The sequence below is a fragment of the Cinclus cinclus genome, chromosome 9 (genome assembly GCF_963662255.1).
Source record: "Cinclus cinclus chromosome 9, bCinCin1.1, whole genome shotgun sequence".
NCBI lineage: Eukaryota > Metazoa > Chordata > Aves > Passeriformes > Cinclidae > Cinclus > Cinclus cinclus.
In genome coordinates, this window is record NC_085054.1 from 2,514,419 (window position 1) to 2,537,240 (window position 22,822).

Here is a 22,822-nt window from a genome sequence, read left to right on the forward strand (position 1 = left end):
CTCCTGTAGCAGCTTCTTACCTAATCCTCTTCCAAATCCCTCACATACAAAGATAAATTCTTGCAATCCTGACATTAGGATTATTCTTGAAGTAAAACATAAGCTGTAATCTCTCGGAAGCTGCCTGCTGCTCAGAATTAGGGCTGAGTGTCTGAGCATATCCATACTGCAGGGACCCACTGGGGCTCGTCCTGTGCACGATGTACTGCACACAGCAGCTGTGAAGATGCTTCTTGCAAATTGTCATTCACAATCACGTGATCAAAGAACTGACCAAACTGAGCTTCCATTTTCTTAGCTGATTCTTCCATCTCCTGTAAGTCTTCTTCCTGGGAGATAAAGTCCATAAAACTACAGTGTTGTGTAGAGAAACATAACTGCAAAACACCTTGGGCCACATAAACAAGAGGTGAATAGATAATGCCAGTCTGCTTTATTTCATTTACAGTCTGCTATTGACGCCTTGGGGTTTAGCTTTTGTATTTTTCAGATTCTCTGCTGCTTAGTGTGTAACTCTGAAACTTCATATTAGGTGTTAGTAAGTTCTCTTCATGGGGTAGTTAGAAAAAAAAAATCCCTTCCTAGCTAGAGAATCAAGGACAACCAGTACCCAAAAAGCAAAAACAATGGTGAGGAAAAGGGGGCAAGCCAGGGGGCTGAGACTTCATAGCCTGGGGCTGTGCTTGGACAACTGACCCCAATATGTAGATGAACCAAAACTTATAAAAGTGTAACAACTTGTGACTGTCTCAAATCCATCTTGGATTTGATTTGGGTGTAGGCCCGGCCAGGCTCCTGCACTGCCCAAGGTGGATCCTTTTAATAAATACCTCTATTATTCCTTTTGCTCTGCCTAGTCTCTGCTCCAGGTCAGCCTTTCCAGGCATCACTATAATAAAGTACATCTGCTACAGTCAGTTCCAGGTCTCAAAACCAGAGCTACCTGCCATATACTTCCCAAGGAAGTACCTTGTGTCTCAGTACACTCCATTTGCCCTTAAAATGTTACTCTAATGATAAGTGCTGGAAGGTAATGCTTGTGTTCTTATTTCAAATTGTAGACTATTGCCCCAGTGTCCACGTTACTTTCTGTCATAGCAATCATGAGTAATTTCCACATAGTTATAGACTGAGGTCTTTGAAATGTTAAGATGCTAAATTTCATCATGATTTGCATGGGAATGATTGTGTCAAAGTGCTGTATATATTCTAAATATAAGACATGCATTTCCTGCAAGCAGGATCTGTGTTTTATCTACAGAATTTAGTATGAGATTGATACGGTCATTAAGCATACATGAAATAATAATACATTCTTATAACTGTGAAAAAAATTATAATATGACTGAACAAAGCACATTCCAAGTATTTCAGTGCAAACAGTAAATATATATATTGACACAAAGCAGCTAATTAAAACAAAAATATGCAAAATAGCTTCTCTAAAGACATTTTGAAGCAAAATGCCTCAGTCTCCTAGGTTAGAAATTACAATTCTTGTGCTTCAAAGCCAGTCTGGAAGGGGGAAAGAAATCCCAACAAAATCTAATCCCACAGAAAAAGATAAGAATAATTAGAGTTGATCCTAAAGAAACAGTAATATTTTTTTTAAGAGCTAACAGTGTAGCATAGTAGAATGCATCATGTTCTAATAACAGAATCTCAGATTAATAAACTCAATCTCTTTTATTCCCAAATCTCACCTTGAACTTCATGTTCACGTAATAATCTGTGATGATTCTGGCATTTTTACGAGTCTGCCTCATGCAGCCTATGCTGGGGGGCTTGATGAATATAATGTAGGGCTTTAACTCATGGGTCCGGGCTAGCTGTATACCCTGCAAATAAAGGGTAAAATGAAGTATTTCAAGTGTATTCATCCCAGTTTTACTCCCATTAAAAAGTCAGTTGTTTACAACATACTGCTAGCCCCAGACCTCGGAGACACTTTTTTCAGGAATACTTACTTGAAAAAGATCTCACTAATAACCCCTGGAGCAGACATTGTTAAGCAGCTGTAGCATAGGAGCACTTCATTCTGCTTGGTGGCATTATTAGGAGATGCTTGCAACACCAGTGAACAGTGGAACAGTGTCATTCATTATCAGATCTCTACAATCAACCACACTAAAGATGTGTTTGAAACCTGTTCTTTTTCTCCTGTAAGGGAGCTACTTTTGGAACAAGTACCTCTTGCTGGAAGAATGTATGCTGCTTTCAGAACTCCTTTACTGTGTAACATTTCCTAATGCTAATAAGCATTTTTAAATTACTGCAGAGTAGTGGAGGGGATAATAATAATTTGAAAAAGCTAAAGAAAATTGTAGCATGTAAACTTGGAATACCATCAGATTTAAAATAAAGTAGGCAACTCAGCAGTAGTTCTGCTACCTCACTGGTCTTACTTAATAGCCTTGCCCAAACTTGTCCTTTAAACTCACACCCTAAAAAAAAGAAAGATAGTGGTACATCTGTCCAAGTGGCAAGATTACACACCCCACTCCCCAACATCCCTCTTTTATCCCTTTGCTAAAAACATAACAGAAAAAATCCCAGAGGACAGTTTTAGATCTGAAGACTAAGGTGTGACCTCTTAACAGCAGTTTCAGGTTTTGAGTAAACTCAGTTACAAATCTTGTAACTTAATTTATATTTTAAGCAGCACAAGCCACTGCCAGCCTAAGGCTTGGAAACGTTGGCTCTGCATAACTAGACAGAAATATTCCAAGAATTACTGAGTTATGGTGTCGCTCTTTGCATTCTGTTAGAGGAGATCTTGAAATGGCATTGCCCAAACAGCTCCTAAGTACTAATTATGCAAGCAATTCAGGGGTTAGCAAGGTTTAGCTAGACACAGGTCTGAGTATATTAGATATTTACAACCTCAGGCTTTTATTAGCCTTATCTTCATCAGCAAATTCAGTGCAAAAAAAGAGAAGGAAAAGAAAAGTGAATAGCATGTAAGCGAAGAAGCAGGTTACTAAGAGCTGTAACTTCTGGAGAGAAATACAGGCACAAAGGCACACTAAAATTGTCAGCTTTTGCTTGATTAACTGTTGCTGCTTTTACCAAAGGGTGTTCTGAGATTGCTAATACAGAACTCTCAACTAATATGGCTTGGAGGACAAATAAATCCCATGCAACAGGTCTCCATGTGAAAGATTAATCCTTACTTTAATTAAGTATGAAAACTCATTTCCATTCCATCCTAACTGATAATGCAGCTGCTGGCTTGGTAAAAAATGCACTGTCTCAACATACTTGTCACTGTAGTACCACCACCACCCCCTAAGATTATGAAAAGAATAATTTATTATTAATAAGCACCATGAGGTAAAGTGAAAATAAGTCAAAGCAACTAACACTGTTCCAATGACTCAAGAAGGTAGAGAAAATTATTTTTCCTTCCAGAAGATTCCCTGCCCCTTGACCACTCACCTGTGGTTCTAAATCTATTACACAGATCTTCCCTGCTTCAAGGACTGCTCGCACTGCATCAATACTGGTGCCATACAGGTACCCTTTGTACTCCCCATATTCCAGCATTCTGCAACAGTGGTGAGGAAGAAGGAAAACGAAAGAGCATTTGAGTTTCAAAAAGGTTCCATTTAAAGGTGAAGTCTTCAAATATAATTCAGTGATCAGGACTGAATGGTCATAAAGACTAGTGAATACTGTTCACCTTTGCTCTTCCCTGCTACACTAGGCACAAAAGCCCATTCCAGTTCAGTGTCTTCAAAACATGCATTTTTTACTCATCATGGTTTTATGAATTTTGTGTTAAGAGGCTGTGATTTTACTTGTCACTGCTCATCAATTACGTACTAAAATAACTTCTTAAATCTAAAGGTCTCAAAGCACTTGAGCTCAGTGAGTGTCACTTCTGTAGTGCTGAGCTGGTCTGTCTCACAGAGATTACTGATGCATGGAGAAGAGCAGACACTTGTGAATATTTATCCCTTACACTTCAACTGCTCGTGCCAGCACTGCAGAGATCCTGCAGTGGAGTTGTAGGTCAGGTACAGGTGTGATTCACTGATAAATTTTCAAAAGCGGTCTGGTTTCCTGGAGAGTTAAACTCAAAACTTACAAGCACATCTAACGAGCTCAGGACTAGAGATCCCACTTCCTTTTAGAAGGATTCCAAGATTAATTGTGGAGGAGTTATTTGCAACTTCATGAACTCAGTCTTTGAAGAAACAGCCTCAAGTAGTTTGACCCAAATTTTTACACCACACATACACAGTAAGAGTGGAGGAGAGCAGATTTGGGACCTAACAACAACACTGTGTTTTCTTGGATCATGTTGCCTTTTAGGTAATAAAAACATAATTCATCTGTCCTACTCACCTGTGGCTATACACCATGTTTTCAAAAGTTTCCTTTGATACATAATGATATTCACGACCATTCATTTCATAACTTTTCTGAACACGAGTGGTGTCTGAAGGAAGATATAACACAAAAAAAGTCAGCTGCAAATAAATTATTGTAACTTTAAAAGTGAAAATGAGAACCTAATGAACAACTGTCAATCCGTATTTTCATAAGTAATAGTATGAGTTATTTCCTTTTGTTAATCCAGAGCAAAACCCCCATATACTGTAATGATTTGCCAGTGACAAGTCATTGAAAGTTGTCAAAGCACAACTGTATTTCCTGGAATGGAAGAGTAGTTTAATCCAAACAGTTGTGATTGAAAGCAATCAGGAACTGCTTTCACAACTTTTTTTACTTTTCAGAGGCAACATTTTTCCAAGTTCATTCAGAAAAAAATCCCACAAGTTTCCCACACTTGCACCTTCCCCTTATCTGGGATCTTAAGCCCTAAGTCATGAATTTTCAGTGAGCTTCAGGTACATAATTCCCAGTTTGGTTATCTAATTTACAAGAACCAAGTAGAAATAATTTCAGTTGTTACGTCAGAAGTTAATCTGCAGAAGTCTCATCTGAGACTAGAAGGCTAATAAGGAAAGCTGAAAAGCCTATTAAGCACCAACTTCTGTTGTCTTCATTCTCATATCTGAGCACTTAAACTCTAAGAATTTAAAATATCTCCAAGAAACGTTTGTTGTTTTTTTTTTTTTTTTAAATCTAGGAAAAGAAAACACCAAAATTAAACCAAATCATGCAGATAACTTTTCACCTCCATAAAGCTTTAATGGTTCCAGAAGATGGAACTTGAACGTACTTTTGTCTGATTTGCCAAAATGAGATAGATAGTACTTTAAAGTAATCCTTATGAAAGCAAACTGTACTGGCTTTCAGCAGAGCTGAAGAAACAGCCATAGAGCAAGGAGTGTATGAATCCACAAAGGCAAGAGGAAGGTAACTTGGCATTTCCTATTCACGTTTGAGTTGGGGTAGTGGAGGAAAGAGGAAAAGCATTACGTACGAGGTGTGGCACTTTGAAACTCTCGTGGGTTACTTGTGATCAGCCTTCGCCGTAGCTCATTCACACCAACTCCTGCAGGACCTGCAAAGTTGGAAAAGCAGCAAAAGGTACTGAGAGGGTACAAATCACCCCCCAGCAATATCGCCACACTCAGGAGGCAACTCAGCAGTGCTATTTTAAGCAAAAGAACTTATAAAATATTGCCAGACTTAAAAAGGACAGTGGATTTGCCTTCACTCAATTTGCTTTATCAGGACCACAGAACAGTGCATAACAGCAGCTTCCCTACAGTCATTACAATTAAATTCTCCGTGAGAACCTGCACAGCACTTAATACAGTGTGTCCTATAACAAGCATTATTAAAGGCATCTTTCCATACTGTCCATGATAGAGATTGTTCTAGTCTGGAGTTAAATATCCACCTTATTATTGTCATATCTAGCATTTAGCATCGGCTGTAGAAATGCCTCCATGTGAAGATGTTTTCTATTAAGTTACCGGTGTTGTCTCATCATTTTCAGTCACAGCTGAATATAAAACTGAATATAAACCTTTCCCTAATAAAATCCATTATCAACCAGCATTCGTAACTGTACAGCTTCTTCTGAGGACTTCATTGTGGTTGCTTTTAAACACTCGCTGTCTCCAGCAAAGAAGACGATAACGACATTAAACTTTAAGCCCCATAATGGGGTCAAATCACAACACTCCTGGAGAGGCTGCTTTGAGAGCTGCCTACACAGCCAGGAACCACCGCAAGCAGTGGATGCGACCACAGGCGACCTCCTCCTCTCCTCTGACACCGAGAGGGTGACATTTGCCCGCAGAGGCTGTTGACCTCTTACCCACGAGGACAATGAGTCTGTGCCGGTCTGCCGGGTGCCGCTGGTACCTGACCACCTCTTCATAGGGAGCTGCCAGGGCACAGCTGCCGGGGCAGCAGGACTGCTGCTTGAGCCGGGCTTTCCTGCGACACAGCCGCATGCTCCTGCGGAATCCAGCTGGAGGGGGCAAAGGCAAACACGGCTGGCACGCGGCTCTTCAGCCCGGGGAGCCTCTTTCCTAAGCCACACAACAACCTGCTGCCCTTTCTGAGCTTTTTTGAGAGGTGAAGGTCAGTGGATTTTGGCGCTGCTGCGCTGGATACGAGAGCTCGGTAGAATCTCTGAGCATTGAATAGAAAGCTGTGGAGCGGGCAAAATCCCACTGAATGTCACCTGAAAATTGGCCCAGAATTAAAGGCTTCCAAAAGATCCCCAAAGCAAGCTGGGAGGAGAAGCTTCTGACTAGCTGAGGCATCCCTAGGGAACAGGTCAACTGTTTTTTGGTAGTGTAGGTGGCTCGCTCTCATGCGGCAAGTCTGGAACATGTGCTCCAGCCTCTAGAACACGTATTTTAAAGGTCAGTATGGTTTAATCACCATACAGGTAGGTTTGTTGCTCCACTTGACCATCCAACTCTGAAAACTTCACATATAAGTGTGCTTTTCTAATGCAAACCCTTGTGATTATTCTCAGTGGATGACAGACGTTCTTTTTGAGCAAAATTAATCATGAAGTCAAGTTTAAATAGCAGTGGCCAAGTCTCTGGAGAAACCTAACTGGAAGAAAGATTTAAATGGGGAGATTGAGCATTATTAAGAGGAAAGAGACTTCCTGAAGTTTGGAAAACAGAGTAAGCTGTATTCCATTTATGAAGTCTTTAGGTGATATAAAGAACAAAACGTTTTATTTAACTTTAGACAAGCACTCAATCCAGATCAAGCCCCAAACATTTTACTTATCTTTAGTCATTGCATACCGATAAAGACCCGATGACCAAATTCACCAAATTCTTCCTCCTCTAGAATACAAAGAACAAAGAAAAAATAAATAAAAAAGAACACACGAAGCTTAAAAGCTAGATGGTAAATTATTGCTGATCCCAAGGAAAAAAAGGAGTTTCAGTAAATATGTGGAAGTATGATGCCTAATGTAATTTTAAAAGCATGATACTCCATAATATGAAATATTTAAATATTTCACATGACCAATGACCAATTAAAAAGGGCTATTGTAAGAGAAAAATAAACATAGAAAGTCTTGGTATTTTCTAAATGAAATGTGAAACTTAACATTTTATTTGTTCCATTCCTAAGATATCTAGATACCAGAAAATGTTTTTAAAATGAAATTAATGAAAAAAAACCTTCACATAATTTAAGCTTTTCAGGTGAAATCTATCTTACAAGAACTCTTTAGTTAAAACAATAACTAACAAGTCAGTAGTTCAAAATAAGAAACAAAAAATTTGCAACTCAGTTTCTGCCCTGTAGCATATTTGGAAAATGCAATTTGTGTCCGCTCAGATCTTTCAGGCAAAATGAAGACCTGATTTTATTATTCCTTTTTCTTCATTGGATCACTGATATTTTGCTCCAGCACGTGAGCCTAACCTGTTTCCTCCAATTCTTTTCCTCATTCTCAAGCTCTCCCTCATGAAGGCTTCAACTATTCAAAATTCTGCATGTGTTTTTTTAATTAAATATCTTGTATAAAGCTCAAATGTACCAATTTTCCAATAAATCAATATTCAGAAAGTTTAGAAACTATTTGAGAAAGGTGATTTGAAAACAAATAACAAAGGAAAAAAATGGTGCCAGTGTTTAGCTTTCTTTTCAAAAAGGACTCTTTATTTTCCCCTAGTCATGCATGTAATTATCCAAGCTGTGCATTCCCTTTTTTTAGGCCTTGTTAAAGCAAGAATGAGATACAGAAGACATAGGCATGTCTTTAAAAGCAGTATTTGTTCCAAAGAAAAAAACATTATTTTCCTTTTCAAAGCTTTGAAATGCTTCTAGCACTAGACTCTTTGGTTTACAATTATCTCATATGCATGTAAGTATTGAAACAAAATTAGATGCACATTAATTGCTTGTTCACATCTATACACTCCTCATTACTTGTACCTTTACAACACAGTTTTATTCCTGCATTTCTCTATGTACTGACTAGTTTATGACTATGGGAAAAACTCTTTGGAACAAAACTGCTCATTCAGGGCAATATTCAGAGTAATGTTCAGCTGACACATGCCCATATAATTTCTATCTTCAGGTCTCTTGAGTCATCATTAGATATTCATCAAATATTTAATATTAAAATTAAATATTATTTAAATATTAAATATTTAAATATTAAATATTTCTGCTTTATCTACCCTCTCTTCTGTGGTGTGGAGAGCAGGTAGAATCCTACAGGGAACAAGCAATTCAGCTACCAGGTATTGCAAGAAGAGTGCTAAAGCATAAACACAGATAAATTCTATCAGATTACTGTTTACAGGAGACAGGGAGGGACAATAATGTCAGTGTTACCTTCTTTAAGCTCCTCTGCACATTCAGATAGAGACAGACATAAAACAGTTAGTTTTGAGAAGACAGTCTACACTATGATCTAAAAAAAAAAAAATTCCAACCAGCATTGTCCAATGCATTTAGAGAATGTAGAAAACAGGTACTGCAGACATTAAATCTAAAATCTAAACCAGGCTTCTTTGAGCATGAATTCTCACTTCCCCAAAGAATTCAAGACTCGACTGCAGCATCTGTGTCAGTATTGTAGTACAAAATCCACCTGCAACTACTGGCTAAAGTAGAATGTAGGATAGCAAATATTTGCACCTTTATTCCTCTGACCGTGTGGATACAGCAGAGAGCTGACTCAGCACTGAGCAGTGAGCAGGATTTGCAACATTAATCCCCAAGTGCAGCTACCAGAAACATCCTAGCCTGGAAACAAGACTGCCCTGCAGACCTGCTGGTTGTGCCTTAGAAGCCTTGGGCATTGCTTGAGAGGTAGAGGAGAACAAACCCCTTGTGATAAGAGAAGAAGGTGCAGAAAGAAGAACTGGCAAGTAGAGACCTTGTGGAGAAGAACAAATGTAAGGTAAAATGATACTTCTCCACAAGATTAACAACTACCTCAAATGAGAAGTTTAGCAGGAGTTTTGTTTTAGGGGACAAATTATTTATTTTAGGAGACTTAAGTTTTGCAGAACTCTCAATGTGCTGTAAATAAGCACCTGTTTCCTAAAGGAAGAAAAAAAAACAAAACCAAAAAAACCTAAAAAACCTCCAAATCAGCTTGGTTAAAATAAAAGTACTTATTGATTGTACTTTTATACATAAATAATGAATTCTGTAAGCATTTTTCATTCCTGTATGCCAGCCATCCCCACAATCAGAAATCCAGAAGCAGCTTTCCTCTTTACCACATCAGCTCCTCCAGGCACTGGGGATTCAGGCCTCCATATTCCTGCAGGTAATCCAATTATCTGCTGACATCAGTGCAGCCCCTGCTGTCACAGCTTGCACGGGTACAACTGACAAGGACTGGATAAACAGATCTGCTGCTGATGCAGGAGAAGAAACATTCACACTCATGGGATAAGAGAACAGAAACCTTACTAGTGAGGTAATCAGAGAACAAGAGGAGGACTTAAAGCAGCAGGATTTTACGTGATGGCTTTTCAAGACAGCATGGCTTCTGAGGCTGAAGTGGCATTTTGGTTTTTGCCACCTGCTTGTTTCTAGGATGCTTGCTTGCCTCTGGACACCCTTCTCACAGCAGAACAACAGCAAGGAATTTAGAGTTAGGTCAGAGGAACTTACCTGACTCAAATGTTTCTTCATCTTGTTTAGTAATCCAGATAGCAAAGATATTAAAATAAATTCAAAATTTAATTCTTTTCTTACTAACGAATATCAGAATCAGAAATCAGTTTTCCAGCTTCTGTCAGTCTGTCTCACATATACTTTCCCCAGCTCCCTCTGACCTGAGGTGGCAAAATACAGCTCACCATGCTTGAATGAACTGCTTCATCTCTTTTCACACAGTCCTACAGGATCACACCCCTCCATGAGAGCTTCTGAATTACTTTGAAGAAGGAAGAATGAACTGCACTGCTTTAGGGAGTAACTCAAGCTACCAATCTTTACACTCAGTGTTCACAAGTAAGAACCTGTTCTTGTTCCCGGTTCTTCCAAGATCAATTTCTTGACAAGGAATTGTGTGGGTTCTCCAAGACCACAACAGTCCGTGGCATTAAATATGCAATAGGCAAAAAACTATGGTAACTTTGCAGCCACGATCCAACACCTGAATCAAAGAGGTTGGATCTCATTCAAGCAGATATTTTTGTGCTGGTCAAAACACTTGACTGTAAGCACTGTACACCAGAACTGCAAATAGGAGTTTAATAACAGCATTTTAATACACTAATACCAGGTGAAGTTTCCAGGGTATGAAAAATAGAATTTTATACCATTAAATTCATGAGGAGAATGAGTGATTTTCTGTAGGAAATGAGGCTTTTAACTAGCTACTGTCTTGAAGCAAATAATCTCAAGTGAATTCAGTTACCTGTTTCCACACACTTTTCATCAATCTGCATGTCGTCCTCTACAGATCAACACAAGGGAAAAAAAATAATCTGAATCAGAAAATCACTGGGGAGGAAAAGCACCCTTACAGATCTTCAAGACTGAACTCAGACATCAGAAACAAGATACATGAAGCTCAAATTTTCTTCAGGTATCTTTGAGGATTTTAACTGCTAACTCCAATTTAGTGAGGTTCCTTGTGTACAGTGAGCAAAAACTCTTACATGAGTGCTCTGAAGGGCTTGTGGCACAGACACAAATCCATCTTGAATGCACATGCATTCAGACAAATGCAACTTGAATTCTTCTCTGGAAATAATGAAAGGTTTAACATGGCTATCAATCTGTTTACCCAGTAGATATCTATTTATTTTGTATTACCATGAGAGAAAATAATTTTCTGTCCTATAGCTTTTAAATATCTTTCCAACATGCTACACTCAAGGGAAGTGTTTTGCTTTTTATTTTTATTATTACTTTTACAAAGAAAAGGAAAAGATCAATTCAGCTGTCTCTCTCAATCCCCAGATCACATCAACTGACATCCCTGAAATGAAATCACATGAGCTGAGACAGTCTCATGGGCTCACAGTGCAGCACTGTCTGTGTTTTGCTCTTGCACGCCCCTCCAGACAGGCCAAATAGGACTTATTGTCAACTTACAGGGCAATTGTCAGAGTGTCTGTCAGTCATATTCTGCCCATATATATCTTTTAAAGAAATACTCTCTTGGAGCTGCTCCAGGAGAGAAAGAGGGAGAAGAGAAGAGAAGAGAAGAGAAGAGAAGAGAAGAGAAGAGAAGAGAAGAGAAGAGAAGAGAAGAGAAGAGAAGAGAAGAGAAGAGAAGAGAAGAGAAGAGAAGAGAAGAGAAGAGAAGAGAAGAGAAGAGAAGAAATGTCTTTCTTTCCTCAAAGAACTCATCCAAATGGTCACTTCCCTGACAGATAATGCACAGCTAAAGTTTCCACTCTAAGACAATATATGCATCTACTACTTCAGGTGAAGAAAGGCTGGATTTCAATTGTTAAGCACACAAAATGCCAAGAATTTGGGTTTCTTCTGCATCTATGTATCAAAATGCCTCATTTCTGACAACTTTTTAAAAAGCCTGTAAAACCATCTGCTATATTGGTTCCAAGTACAGAAATGCAATGCTGTCCAGATGTGTTTTCCTACCTTCTTCCACAGTGCTTACTGCTCACAGCATATCCATTGAAGCAGTTAAAATGCAATAAAATTATGGTGAAAGCTCTAGCAAACAAAGCAGTCAGTGCAAGAAGAATCCTAGGGAATCAAACACATTCCCTCTGGGATTTATCATATGAGAAAAATTGCATACTTGCATAAAGAACTACAGAAGAAAATGGGGACAGAGAAAACGGGAAGAACATTGTTTTTCTGGGAATAATAGCATATTTAAAGAAAGTTATAGTTGTCAGAGGATAATATTTCTGGATTGTTACCATTAATAAAGTAACAGGCAGCATAGCTTATCTTAGACCTCAAGAAAAGAAGTTCTACTATTCTCTCATTAGCTTTGATGACAAAGAAGCATTCTAAACATTGTATGGCACTCTTCAGTGGAGAGCTGGTATCTGTGTCCCTGGAAAGCCAGGCCAGTACAATTGTCACCTCAAGACAATTCTCTCTCCTAGAGAGAACTGACTGGCCTAGTGAGCTCCTAGATCTTAGAGACTTCAGAAGAAGTTCAGAGCTTCTCTTATGATCAGATCCCAAGTATACCAGAGGCAACCATCTCCACCATGAGTACTCCAGGTACAAATAATTATCATTAAGTATTTGTTTTTCTGGGGATAGTTAACACACTTCTAAGTGTCACAGACACTGATCTCTCTGATCTTTCTTTCCTGCTGTATTGCTCAAGTAACTTTTCACTCACACATTGATGATTTGAGACAGAGATGGGGCTGGAAAGGCTGAGACCACCAGAATTCTCGCTGCTTCCTACATAGAAATAGATTTATAACTGTTAAAGAAACAAAACAGTCCACAAGCATGTTATGCTCCAGTCAGATTCACTGCCTACATGTAAGACTGGTCAGTACTGAACTGAGAGAAGACAGCAAGAACTGAAACATTACCAATGTTTTAGCTCACTACCAAGTCCCAAAAGAAAACCAGCATGCTATCACAACTAGTCAAATATCCAAATCAGCAGCCCAGAAGTATTAGGAGTTTATATAAAAGTACAGAGAGATAAGCCATACTGTGGTGCAGATTCCTGGAAGTAGAAGAATATGCTACTGCTTCCATTACTACACAGAGCCTCAAACCCAGTTTGATTGCAGCTTGCATTATACAAACTGCAGGTAGGTTTATATTTATTACAAACAGAGTTTATCATCTGCTATTGCATGGCCTTATGTTATCCTGGGGGTACCACAGGGCATGTGGCTAAAGGATCAGATTGAAAAGTTTGCTGCTGCAGTGTAAGAACTCTGATTCTGAATGCTTGTAGTGTAGAAATTATGGTTTATTTATACAGAAAACAATAGACAAAGGATCCTTGCTCTTTCTTGAGTGTTTGGGTTTTTTTTCTCCTTTCTTTTAATCTGGTCTACTCAGTTTTGACCAAAGCTGAAGAGGTCACTTGTGCATCACAAGACATCTTTAAAAAAATACCATGCTTTTACTATCCCACTCTTCTCCTTGCCTTTTTTTTTTTTTTTTTTTTTTTCCCCATCATTGATGATAGTCCTTTAATAGTCAGGGCCCTCAATTTTCACATATCTCTCAGCTGCTTCACTCCACCAGATGTCTTAGCAGCCAGCATGGAGACTGTACAAGTAATACAAATTTCCTAAATGGCAATTATACAGATGCTTTCAAAAGCTTCTCACACAGGTGGTCTTAAGGGAAAAAGAACAAGAAGTCAGAGAAGAGAAAGAGGAAAGATTTTTGTCACATGTAACTCTAAATCATACTGCTACAAAACTTAAGAAAATTTTAAATAACAAAGTGTGAATAACTGGCTGATTTTTGAACCAGAAAACAGGAAAATTATGATTCCTTTACCTTTTAAGAAGGTGATTTGAGGGTATGAGTCCAGCACAGGCACTCAGATCTGAAACTTTCCTGGCCTGCCACCAGAGAGCATCATTCTGGTCCACAATCTGGAGTATTTCACCCCTCTTAAAAGGCAAACCTGCATCAGCACATGGTATGGCAGGATCTTGCAGGGGCCAGTAATCTGCCATTGCTCGCACATAAAGCTGGTAAAGCAAACAGACAAGAGTAAGCAACACTATGTCTTTGTATCACACAATTTTAGGCACTACTGCTACCAGTCTGGAAAAAGCAAAGCAATGTTTCTTACTGTTGTTTGGTTGCTGACAGGCCGATCAGAAACTGGAATTAATTTGAACATAATTGTCCCCTGAGACAGGGCCTAAATGATTAGAAAAGAATTAAAATATGGCTGGTATTCAAGACAAGTAATCAAACATAGACAAGAAAAGCTCAACACAGCATGGCTTTGAGGACACTGCAATGTTTGTGTTACAGAGAGAATTCAGGCAAAGTCAATGTGACAATAGTGTATTTTTTCCAAAAAGAAACTCAAGAATGAAACATTAAAGTTTTGCTAAACATTTTTTAATTTAATGCAGCCTACGTTTCTTTGTAAGTATATATAATTTCAGCATTGATTAATATCAAACTTTTCTACTGAAATCTTATTTAAATGACCTGCAAGGTCTGGTTACATAGGTGATATAAAGGGGGAGGAACATAATTCAGTAATTAGGCATTCCAACAGAGTTTGTATTTATTATACCTAGAAATGGTACAACCAGGGCAATTGTACATATACTTGGTGTGATTACACACAGAAATACCTCACTGGCTGGCACTTAACACTTTGCAATCAAGAACCCTGACAAATTGTGGGCAAAATGAGAAAACAGGGACATCTCAACAGGTTTCTTCATGAGAATTTTGACAACAATAATTACACTGCGCTTTTCTTCCAAGGTGAGGTGTGCAGCTTACAAGCTCATAAAAGCTTTAGTGCATTTAGTAACTTGGACTCTTATTAGAATAGCAGCTTTCCACTACTTTCTTGTGGAATATTAACTGAGTGACATTTCTAGAAAAAATGATGAATCAGTGAAGTCTGAATAAATTAGTCTTTTTCCCAGAAGCTGCAGACGGAATGGTGACAATTAAGTAAATTTCTGTCCAGAACAGAAGTTAGATTTAATTCTGGTTTCATATATTCTGATTTCATGAGCAGCTGTGAACTTCATTCACAGTAAGGAAACAATCTGAATTTTCTGTTAAAAATGTCAGGCTTTCTCATGTACAAGAGTGTGTAAAAGGGAGAGCATACAAATCATCTTAAGGCACAAAGTAGAAAACATATTCAAAAAATATTAAATACCAGAATATTAATGACTTGCTCAGGCTCAAGTCCCTCAACAGGAACTCCATTTACTTCCACCAGTTTATCTCCAGCATACAGCAACCCTACCATAAAGACAAATATGAAAACAGCAGCAGGAAATTTATCACAACATGATTTATCTTGGGTAGGCAAGGCAGAAATCCCACAGGTTTGTAAGTCAGCATTAAAATCTTCCTGCACCATGTAGGGAAGAAGGCATTTTGGATTTAGGCTGCATTGCCCCTGGATGGGAGTGCAGACTGCTGTGGGTCACAAGGAGCTTGCATTCTTCAGCTTTCTTTATCCTTCCCACTCCCCCATATGACGTCTTTACAATCTACTGATGATTTGCCTTAAAATTAGCATAAGCATTTTAATATTGCTCCATTTCCCAAAATAACTTATGAACCTATCCTATATTAATGGACCATGAGACTTGGAATCAGACCCCTACAAACTCCAGGTGCAGTGGGAGGTCCTGGAACTCTTCTCTGTCCTTTAGAGTAAAGTCTTTACAATACTGTTTTCTTTTCCATGTTCCTTTAACTCAATTAAAATATTAGTCAAACTAGGAACTTAATTGGTTATTCTCTGCAAGTTGGGCTTTCTTCTTTTTACAAAGGCCAGAAAATACTAAAAGGAGCTATTTTATAATGATTACAGTTGAATTTTACTTCTAATGTTTTACATTTTAGTTACATTTCCTAGGGGACATGGAACACATTCAATTCTAGGATGACAAAGTAGTAACATTTCCAAGGAAACTCCTTGCAAGATTGGTTAGCTACTAGTGCTAAACAAAGTGTTTAGTAGAGTATTTAGTAGAGCAAAAAGTATTATTATGTATTCCTTAAAGCCCGTTATCTTCTAGAATCACCAACTATTGGTGTTTACCATTTCTCCATTAGGGAATGCACTGCATTTCGGGATACCCAGGTATTGGTTCCAAGAACACGTAATGAAAACTGGATTGCTACCTCAACTCAGTCTAAAACAGCAAATTCATCTGAAAATTTATGAAGCCAGAACCAAAGTCAGTGCAATGCATCACTGCTTACAGTGCTGCCCCATGTGCACATCATCGTGATCTACAGTGGAAGATTAATTGTAGAAGCTGAGGAATTATCTTTCTTCAAGCTCAGTTTTATGTTTTGCTTTGTTTCAAGTTCTACCTACCACTTCTGTCTGCCAGCCCTCCGTGGATCACACGGGCAACTGTAATGTCACCTGTTATCTCGTGGCGTTTGATGGTGGCACCCTGGCAGGTGAGAACAGATTAAAAACACATTGATCACCAAAGGACCCCAGCGAGTTTCCTTCCATGTCACAAGTCTGATCTTCACACTAGCACAAAGGCATTGAGGGATACAGCCTTTTTTAGCACAACGTGGATATAGCAATAAGCACTGAATCATGAAATAAGCTGAGTTGGAAGGGACCACAAGGATCGCTGAGTTTGACTCCTGGCCCTGCACAGCACCATCCCCAAATGTCACACCCTGTGCCTGAGAGCATTGTCCAAACACTTCCTGAGCTCTGTCAGGCTTGGTGCTGTGACCACTTCCCTGGGGAGCCTGTTCCAGTGCTCAGCCACCCTCTGGGTGAAGAACCTTTCTCTAACATCCAACCTAAACCTCCCCTGCCCCAGCTTCAGGCCATTCCCTCTGGTGCTGTCCCTGGTCACCACAGAGCAGAGATCAGTGCCTGCCCCTCCTGTTCCCCTCACAAGGATGCTGTGACTGCAGTGGGGTCTCCTTCAGTCTCCTCCACACTGAACAGACCAAGTGCCCTCAGCCATTCCTCACACGGATTCTCCTCAAGGTCCTTCACCATCTCCATGGCCCTCCTTTGGACACTCTCTCATGGTTTAATGTTTTTCTTATATTGTGGCACCCAAAGCTGCCCCCAGCACTCGAGGTGAGGCTGCCCCAGTGCAGAGCAGAGCGAGACAATCCCCTCCCTTGTCCAGCTGTGATGCTGTGCCTGACACCCCCCAGGACAGGGCTGTCCCTCCTGGCTGCCAGGGCACTGCTCATACCCAACTTGCCATTTGCCTGGACCCCCAGGTCTCTTTTCACTGCACTGCTTTCCAGCACCTCATTCCCCAGTCTGTCCAAGGCTGCCACATCCCAGGTGCAGAATCCAGCACTTTCCCTTGTGGAACCTCACATGGCTGGTGATTGCCCAACCCTCTCCTTTGTCAGGGTCTCTCTGCAGGGCCTCCCTGCCCTCAAGGGAGTCAACAGCTCCTCCCAGTTTTGTGCCATCTGTAAACTTGCTCAGTACCTTCTCCATCCTGTGTCTAGGTCATTTATGATGATGTTGAAGAGCACAGGGACAAGGATGAAACCCTGCAGAACCCCACTAGTGACAAGTCTCCAGTCTGATGTAACACTAGTCACCAAAACCCTTTCTGTGCAACCCATGAGCCACTTGCTCACCCATCCCATAATGTGTTTATCCAGCTGTGTGCTGGACACTTTGTCCAGAAGGATAATCTGAGAAACAGCATCAAAAGCTTTACTGAATTCCAAAAGGATTATATCAACTGGCTTCCCCTGATCAACTAGCTGGTTACCTTGTCATAAAAGGAAATCAGGTTTGATAACCAGGACTTTCCCCTCATGGAGCCATGCTGGCTGTGACCAATGACTGCACTGTCCCTCGGGTGCTTTTCAGCACCTCCCAGAATAATCTCTGTAACTTTACCAGGCACTGAAGTGAGACTGACATGTCTGTAGTTTCCAGGGCCCTAATGTATTAGTACTAAGTCCTTCAATGCCTTCAACTTCCATCACACTAAAATAATCTAATTGACTGACAGTTAGAAATCTTTTTTTATCTACAGTATTACAGATATCTTTTCCTAAAACAGATTAGCTAAGCTATACAATGTTTGCTTCTTACAAGTACAAATTTTTTTCCAAGAACTTTCAAAGTGTCTCCTCTCTTCCTTTCTGTTTTGGCCATGAGAATACCTCTCAATTCAGTTCAGTTTTATCTCATATTATGAAAATCCACCTGCCAAATGTTCAAACCCTGAGCAGACGAGGCACTGAACAACCCACTCTAATTACACCCACACTGTGCAGGGCTATATGGTCTCCTCAGGTCCTTTCCAACCGCAACAATTCTTGTGATTCTGTAAAATCTGGACAAGAATGTACATAATCCCTATGACATTCCTGGGAAGAAACCAATATGCACCTAATGCATTATCAATTCTTTCTAAGTTAAAATAATTCAAGAGACACAGGGAAGGTCCCTCACCAGAGGCTGGTTGTTTTTCACTAAGCAGACAATCCTCATAGCTTCTTCATTTTCAGGTAAGTTGTCTGGCAGTGGTGGAAGGGTTGGTTCAAAATCTTTCTGGGCCACAGTATCATGAGCAGATAGCAAGGCCTGTTACAAATGAAAACAAGCAAACCAACCAACCCATAAGCAAAGATCATGCAATAGCAGAGCTTTAAACAGTGACTGGTCAGAAACCAGAAATCACTGACTGTGTTCCTTTGTGAACACAGTTCCCCTGCACGTACTGATATTTTCTTCTTTCCATCAGGAAAATCAAACCATGAAAGTTTTAAGAACAGTTCCTCTGTTTCTTGTGGAAAACTTACAAAAGGTGAAATATTTCTATTTGGAGCTCTTGGATTAAGAATGCAGGTTTTGTAATTTCAAGGAAAATTTGATTTGTGTATCTGCATTAACTGCCCATAATTTAAAACTTTGTAAGAAACATATTTCAAGCACAGCCTTAAGTAAAATACAGCCGACTGCAGGTACTTCAGATACACAGTCCACGTTTGACCTCATGATCAGATTAGTTCATCATTAGTCTCTTCTGGTTCCTTTACCAATTCTTGTGAACAGCTGCCTTTCAATTTCCATTCCCACTGCAGAGAGCTCCAGGAGCAAACTTTTTCTTTCCTTATGCAGGACTTGCCTTGAAGTGTGGAGAACGCAGCAGCCGCCTTAGCTCTTTGATCTCTCCTGACTGAGGGGCTTCACGCAGTAACTCTGCCACCTGATAAATGTAAGAAAGCACAGACACGGGTTCTAGAGGACAATTTGTTTACAAAGCTCTGCCCTGAATGTAAAGGAATATGGTATGGAGACAGTGTAAAGACCCCCAAACTGTATGAGTCAGACAGAGGATGCCCATATGGTTTGCTCTAGAACTGGACAATACGACCACAGCTGCACAATGTTCAGCCAGGCTTAATTTAGTTCAGGCACAGTGCCATGTGCTCTAAATTAGTTTTTGCTCCCATCTCTCAACCAATTTCATCACTAGTCTGTTTCTCTACTTTGTCATTAACTCTCCCACTAATAAAAGGATTCAGAATTCAGCTATTATAATTATAAAAATCTAAAAGCTTTTTAATATCCTGACTTCAGTCTGCTTGATTGTAGCCATAAAACTGAACCACAGAGTTACATGGGAAGAAAAACACACGATCAGTGATTAAACAATTAACGTTTGTGTTCATTACACTGGCCAGGGTTTGTGTAGTCCAGCAACTACAGCTGTGCCCATTTCTCATGCCCCCCTCTCACCACAGTAAGGGCTCTGTTGGGTAGTTCTACAAATGCACAAGGAGAGTTTCAAGTTTATATACTGTACTTAGACCTGAGACACAGAATAAATACCAGAACAGTTATCTGCAGTAGAGTCCATTATTTTGGTGTGAGTAAAGCAATAACCCGTGCACAGTCTCACCTCACGACTCAACGCACGTGCCTGCAGCGTGACAGGAGCTGGTCTTTTTCCAAGGTAGTGTTGGAGGCATTCATAAATCTGTTGCATGCCATGACAGACAAAACAACGCAATGACCAGTTCACATGATCATATAGATACATACATGACAGGCAATGGACAACACTGTTTCTGGAAATTTCTCAGTCCATCTAGAGCTCCAGATTCTTAATATCTAATACAGCTCGTACTGAGTCTTGAATTCAATGCTTTTCCATATTATCAGGTAGTTAGCCAGTTGTAACTGTAGTTTTGAATTTTCCTAGAAGAAAAGCTGTCTACACAGGTCAGTAGACTGACAGCCAATTCTCTGATTCACAGCCTGTTTCCTTCCTCTAGTTGAAGGCATAACTGCTGTGTTTATGATGCCCTTATGGGCATTCTTATCCAGCAAAAGCTCTTCTTTAAAAAAAAAAAATCAAAGATTTTAAAAATTCTTAAAGGAAAGCAGAATTTGTACAGAATTTGTTTCAGAGATAAAATTTTTCTCAATACAGAAACACCAGTCAAAAATCTGCTCTCTAACAACACAACATCTTCAATTACACATCAGATGAATGGGATGCAGAATAAAAAATACAATGTTACAGGCCAAGATGTGGGATGCATAGCCATAGTGAAGCTTAAGAACAGGAAAGACAACTGTTCAGTGTTCAAGTTCTGTCCCCTGGCCTTAATACAGACAGGTAAAGTAGAAGAGCCTAAATGTCTAGGACATTATGGAAGAGAATAGTTAATCTTCCTTTAAAGCAAAAGTGGTTTTGTCTGTGGTGACTGCTGCTGTTAGAACTGACATCAGGACAATCATTACTTAGTGTAAATAGGTGTCTATTGTCCTGATAAGGCAAAATCAAGTAGCTATTCCCTAGAGATTGTTCTGTAGGTGACCTTGCTTTCCCAGCTGTGTGGTACCTTACCTTTAGCAGTGCTTGCAGCCACTGAGATCTGAGCAGGTCATAGAGCATGCCAACACCATTGACATCTCTCTTACAGAGCAAACTGAGCTCTTGCAGCGCTAGAGTCAGAACATGAGATACACCTGAGCCCAAGAAACAGAAAAGCGCAACACACTTCAGTACAACGAGAAGACCAAGCAAAGCCAAACAGTGACCCAGACCTTTGAAATGCACCTTCCCTCAATTTGCACTTGTAAGAAATGCACAGACATTTCCTGTCTGCCTTGCTTTTTTTACTGCAATCAACACTGTTGCATAAGGGCTATTTTACCGTGTTATTAGCCAGCAGGGTTAGGTCAATACTAGCAACTTGCAACTGACCTGAGAAAACCATGGTGAGAAAACCATGCAGGCAATCTCACACAGAACAGTCTGGATTCAAGCTCATACCTCCTACCGAGGAGAGGTGAAACAACAAAAAACTCCTTGGCTTTAAAAGCCAGAAACAAATGCCAGGTATTCTCCTCTGATCCTCTCTTAAGGTAACTGCATACCAGCAAGAACATCAAGAATCATTCCAATTATTAAGTAGTAATGCTTCAGACACATTCTTCTCTCTCATGACTCAATGGAAGAAGAGTCACAGAGATCAAGGAATACAACTTTTCTCAAAGAGAAAGTAAACTGAAAAAGAGACGCATAATTTACCATTATCTTTACTGCTGACTGTTGGCACCTCCATCTTCACCCTTATTCAAGGAGATTCCACCCACTTCAAACACTGCCTTCACTCCACGTTGGTTTCACAAAGATACATGCTGAGCTAGGGAAAAGAGCACCCTCCTATCAGAATAGTCAGGTCTTTTATACTGATAAGAAAGTAGAATTTAAAACAAAAGAAGGGGTGGGCAGTAATTCGTATTTAAAGTGCAACACTGGTGTCAAAAATAAATTGAATATATGAGTCCCACCTGTAAATTCAGCTACCCAGCAGTGTCCAAGGTGCAGAGAGACAAACTTCAATTGCACTCAACCACAATGCAGCATAGGATTGCTTCAGAGAATTCTCTGAACTCTTCTTCTCAAAGTAGTACAGAAATTCCCCAGGGAACACCACATACTTCATTTTATACCCTAAAGCATCAAGAATCTATATATGAAAGCTCTTGAGTAATTCAAAATCTCCATTACATCCTAGCTGATTTAACTTCAAATCACACTTCATACCTTGTAAAGATATTGTCATGATTAGCAGTGCTGTAGATTACTCTTAAAGAATTAAATATTTCAACTGGCCACTCAAGAGATAACTTAGACTACAAGTAAAAAAACTAACATCAAACATCTGAGCCCCTCAGCCAATAGTGAACCCCTGTGTGGCACAGTGAATGCGTTATCAAATTCTCTTAAATACACAGTAGTTTATCCCCTGGATTAATAAAGTAAAAAGGCAGCCATTTTCCTCTAGATTGCTCTGCAGACAGAAAACAGCAAAGGTACAGGCAGGAAAAGTATTATCTTGATCTGCTTACAAAAGCAGAAGGCATTACTGTCACTTTTACTGCATTTAATATTTATTTTTAGAACACGCTTCCTCTCTCTCCTGTTAAATCATAAAACTGCTTTCAAAAGGCAGTGGAAATTAAGGAAGAAAAAAAATAAATGATGAGATTATGACTCAAACATTTTATTACTGAGTCTGGGCAATTAATTTCAAGTTACTTCTACAGGATACTCAATGGTACATCTTACTGAAATTCTAATCTGAAGACTGGTTTTGAAATTATGATTTCTTCTTTCAAAGATTCACAAAAATATCATTCGATCCTCCCCCAGTACAACTGGGGTTTGAGCAGCAATTATTTAATATTGGTCTCAGTTATTTTCCTTTAAGAATTTGCCTTCCCCATTTTTAAGCATAGTTGATCTGCCTAATGATGGAT

The 22,822-nt window shown here is 39.5% G+C and overlaps 1 protein-coding gene across 1 annotated transcript; it reads right to left on the reverse strand.

Annotated features, from left to right (window-relative positions):
- Positions 1-50: 50 nt before the first annotated feature.
- Positions 51-21,642, reverse strand: MPP4 (MAGUK p55 scaffold protein 4). Its single transcript, XM_062498228.1, has 21 exons — positions 21,588-21,642; positions 20,901-21,022; positions 19,947-20,024; positions 19,170-19,250; positions 18,494-18,625; positions 16,400-16,481; positions 15,221-15,306; positions 14,156-14,227; positions 13,855-14,051; positions 12,719-12,783; positions 11,995-12,012; positions 10,799-10,837; positions 10,048-10,068; positions 8,752-8,766; positions 7,197-7,238; positions 6,242-6,397; positions 5,396-5,476; positions 4,351-4,444; positions 3,439-3,547; positions 1,704-1,838; positions 51-329 (listed from the first exon to the last, which is right to left on the reverse strand). The coding sequence occupies exons 1-21, from the start codon at positions 21,619-21,621 to the stop codon at positions 138-140; spliced, it is 1,851 nt and encodes a 616-aa protein (XP_062354212.1). The 5' UTR covers positions 21,622-21,642; the 3' UTR covers positions 51-137.
- Positions 21,643-22,822: the final 1,180 nt, after the last annotated feature.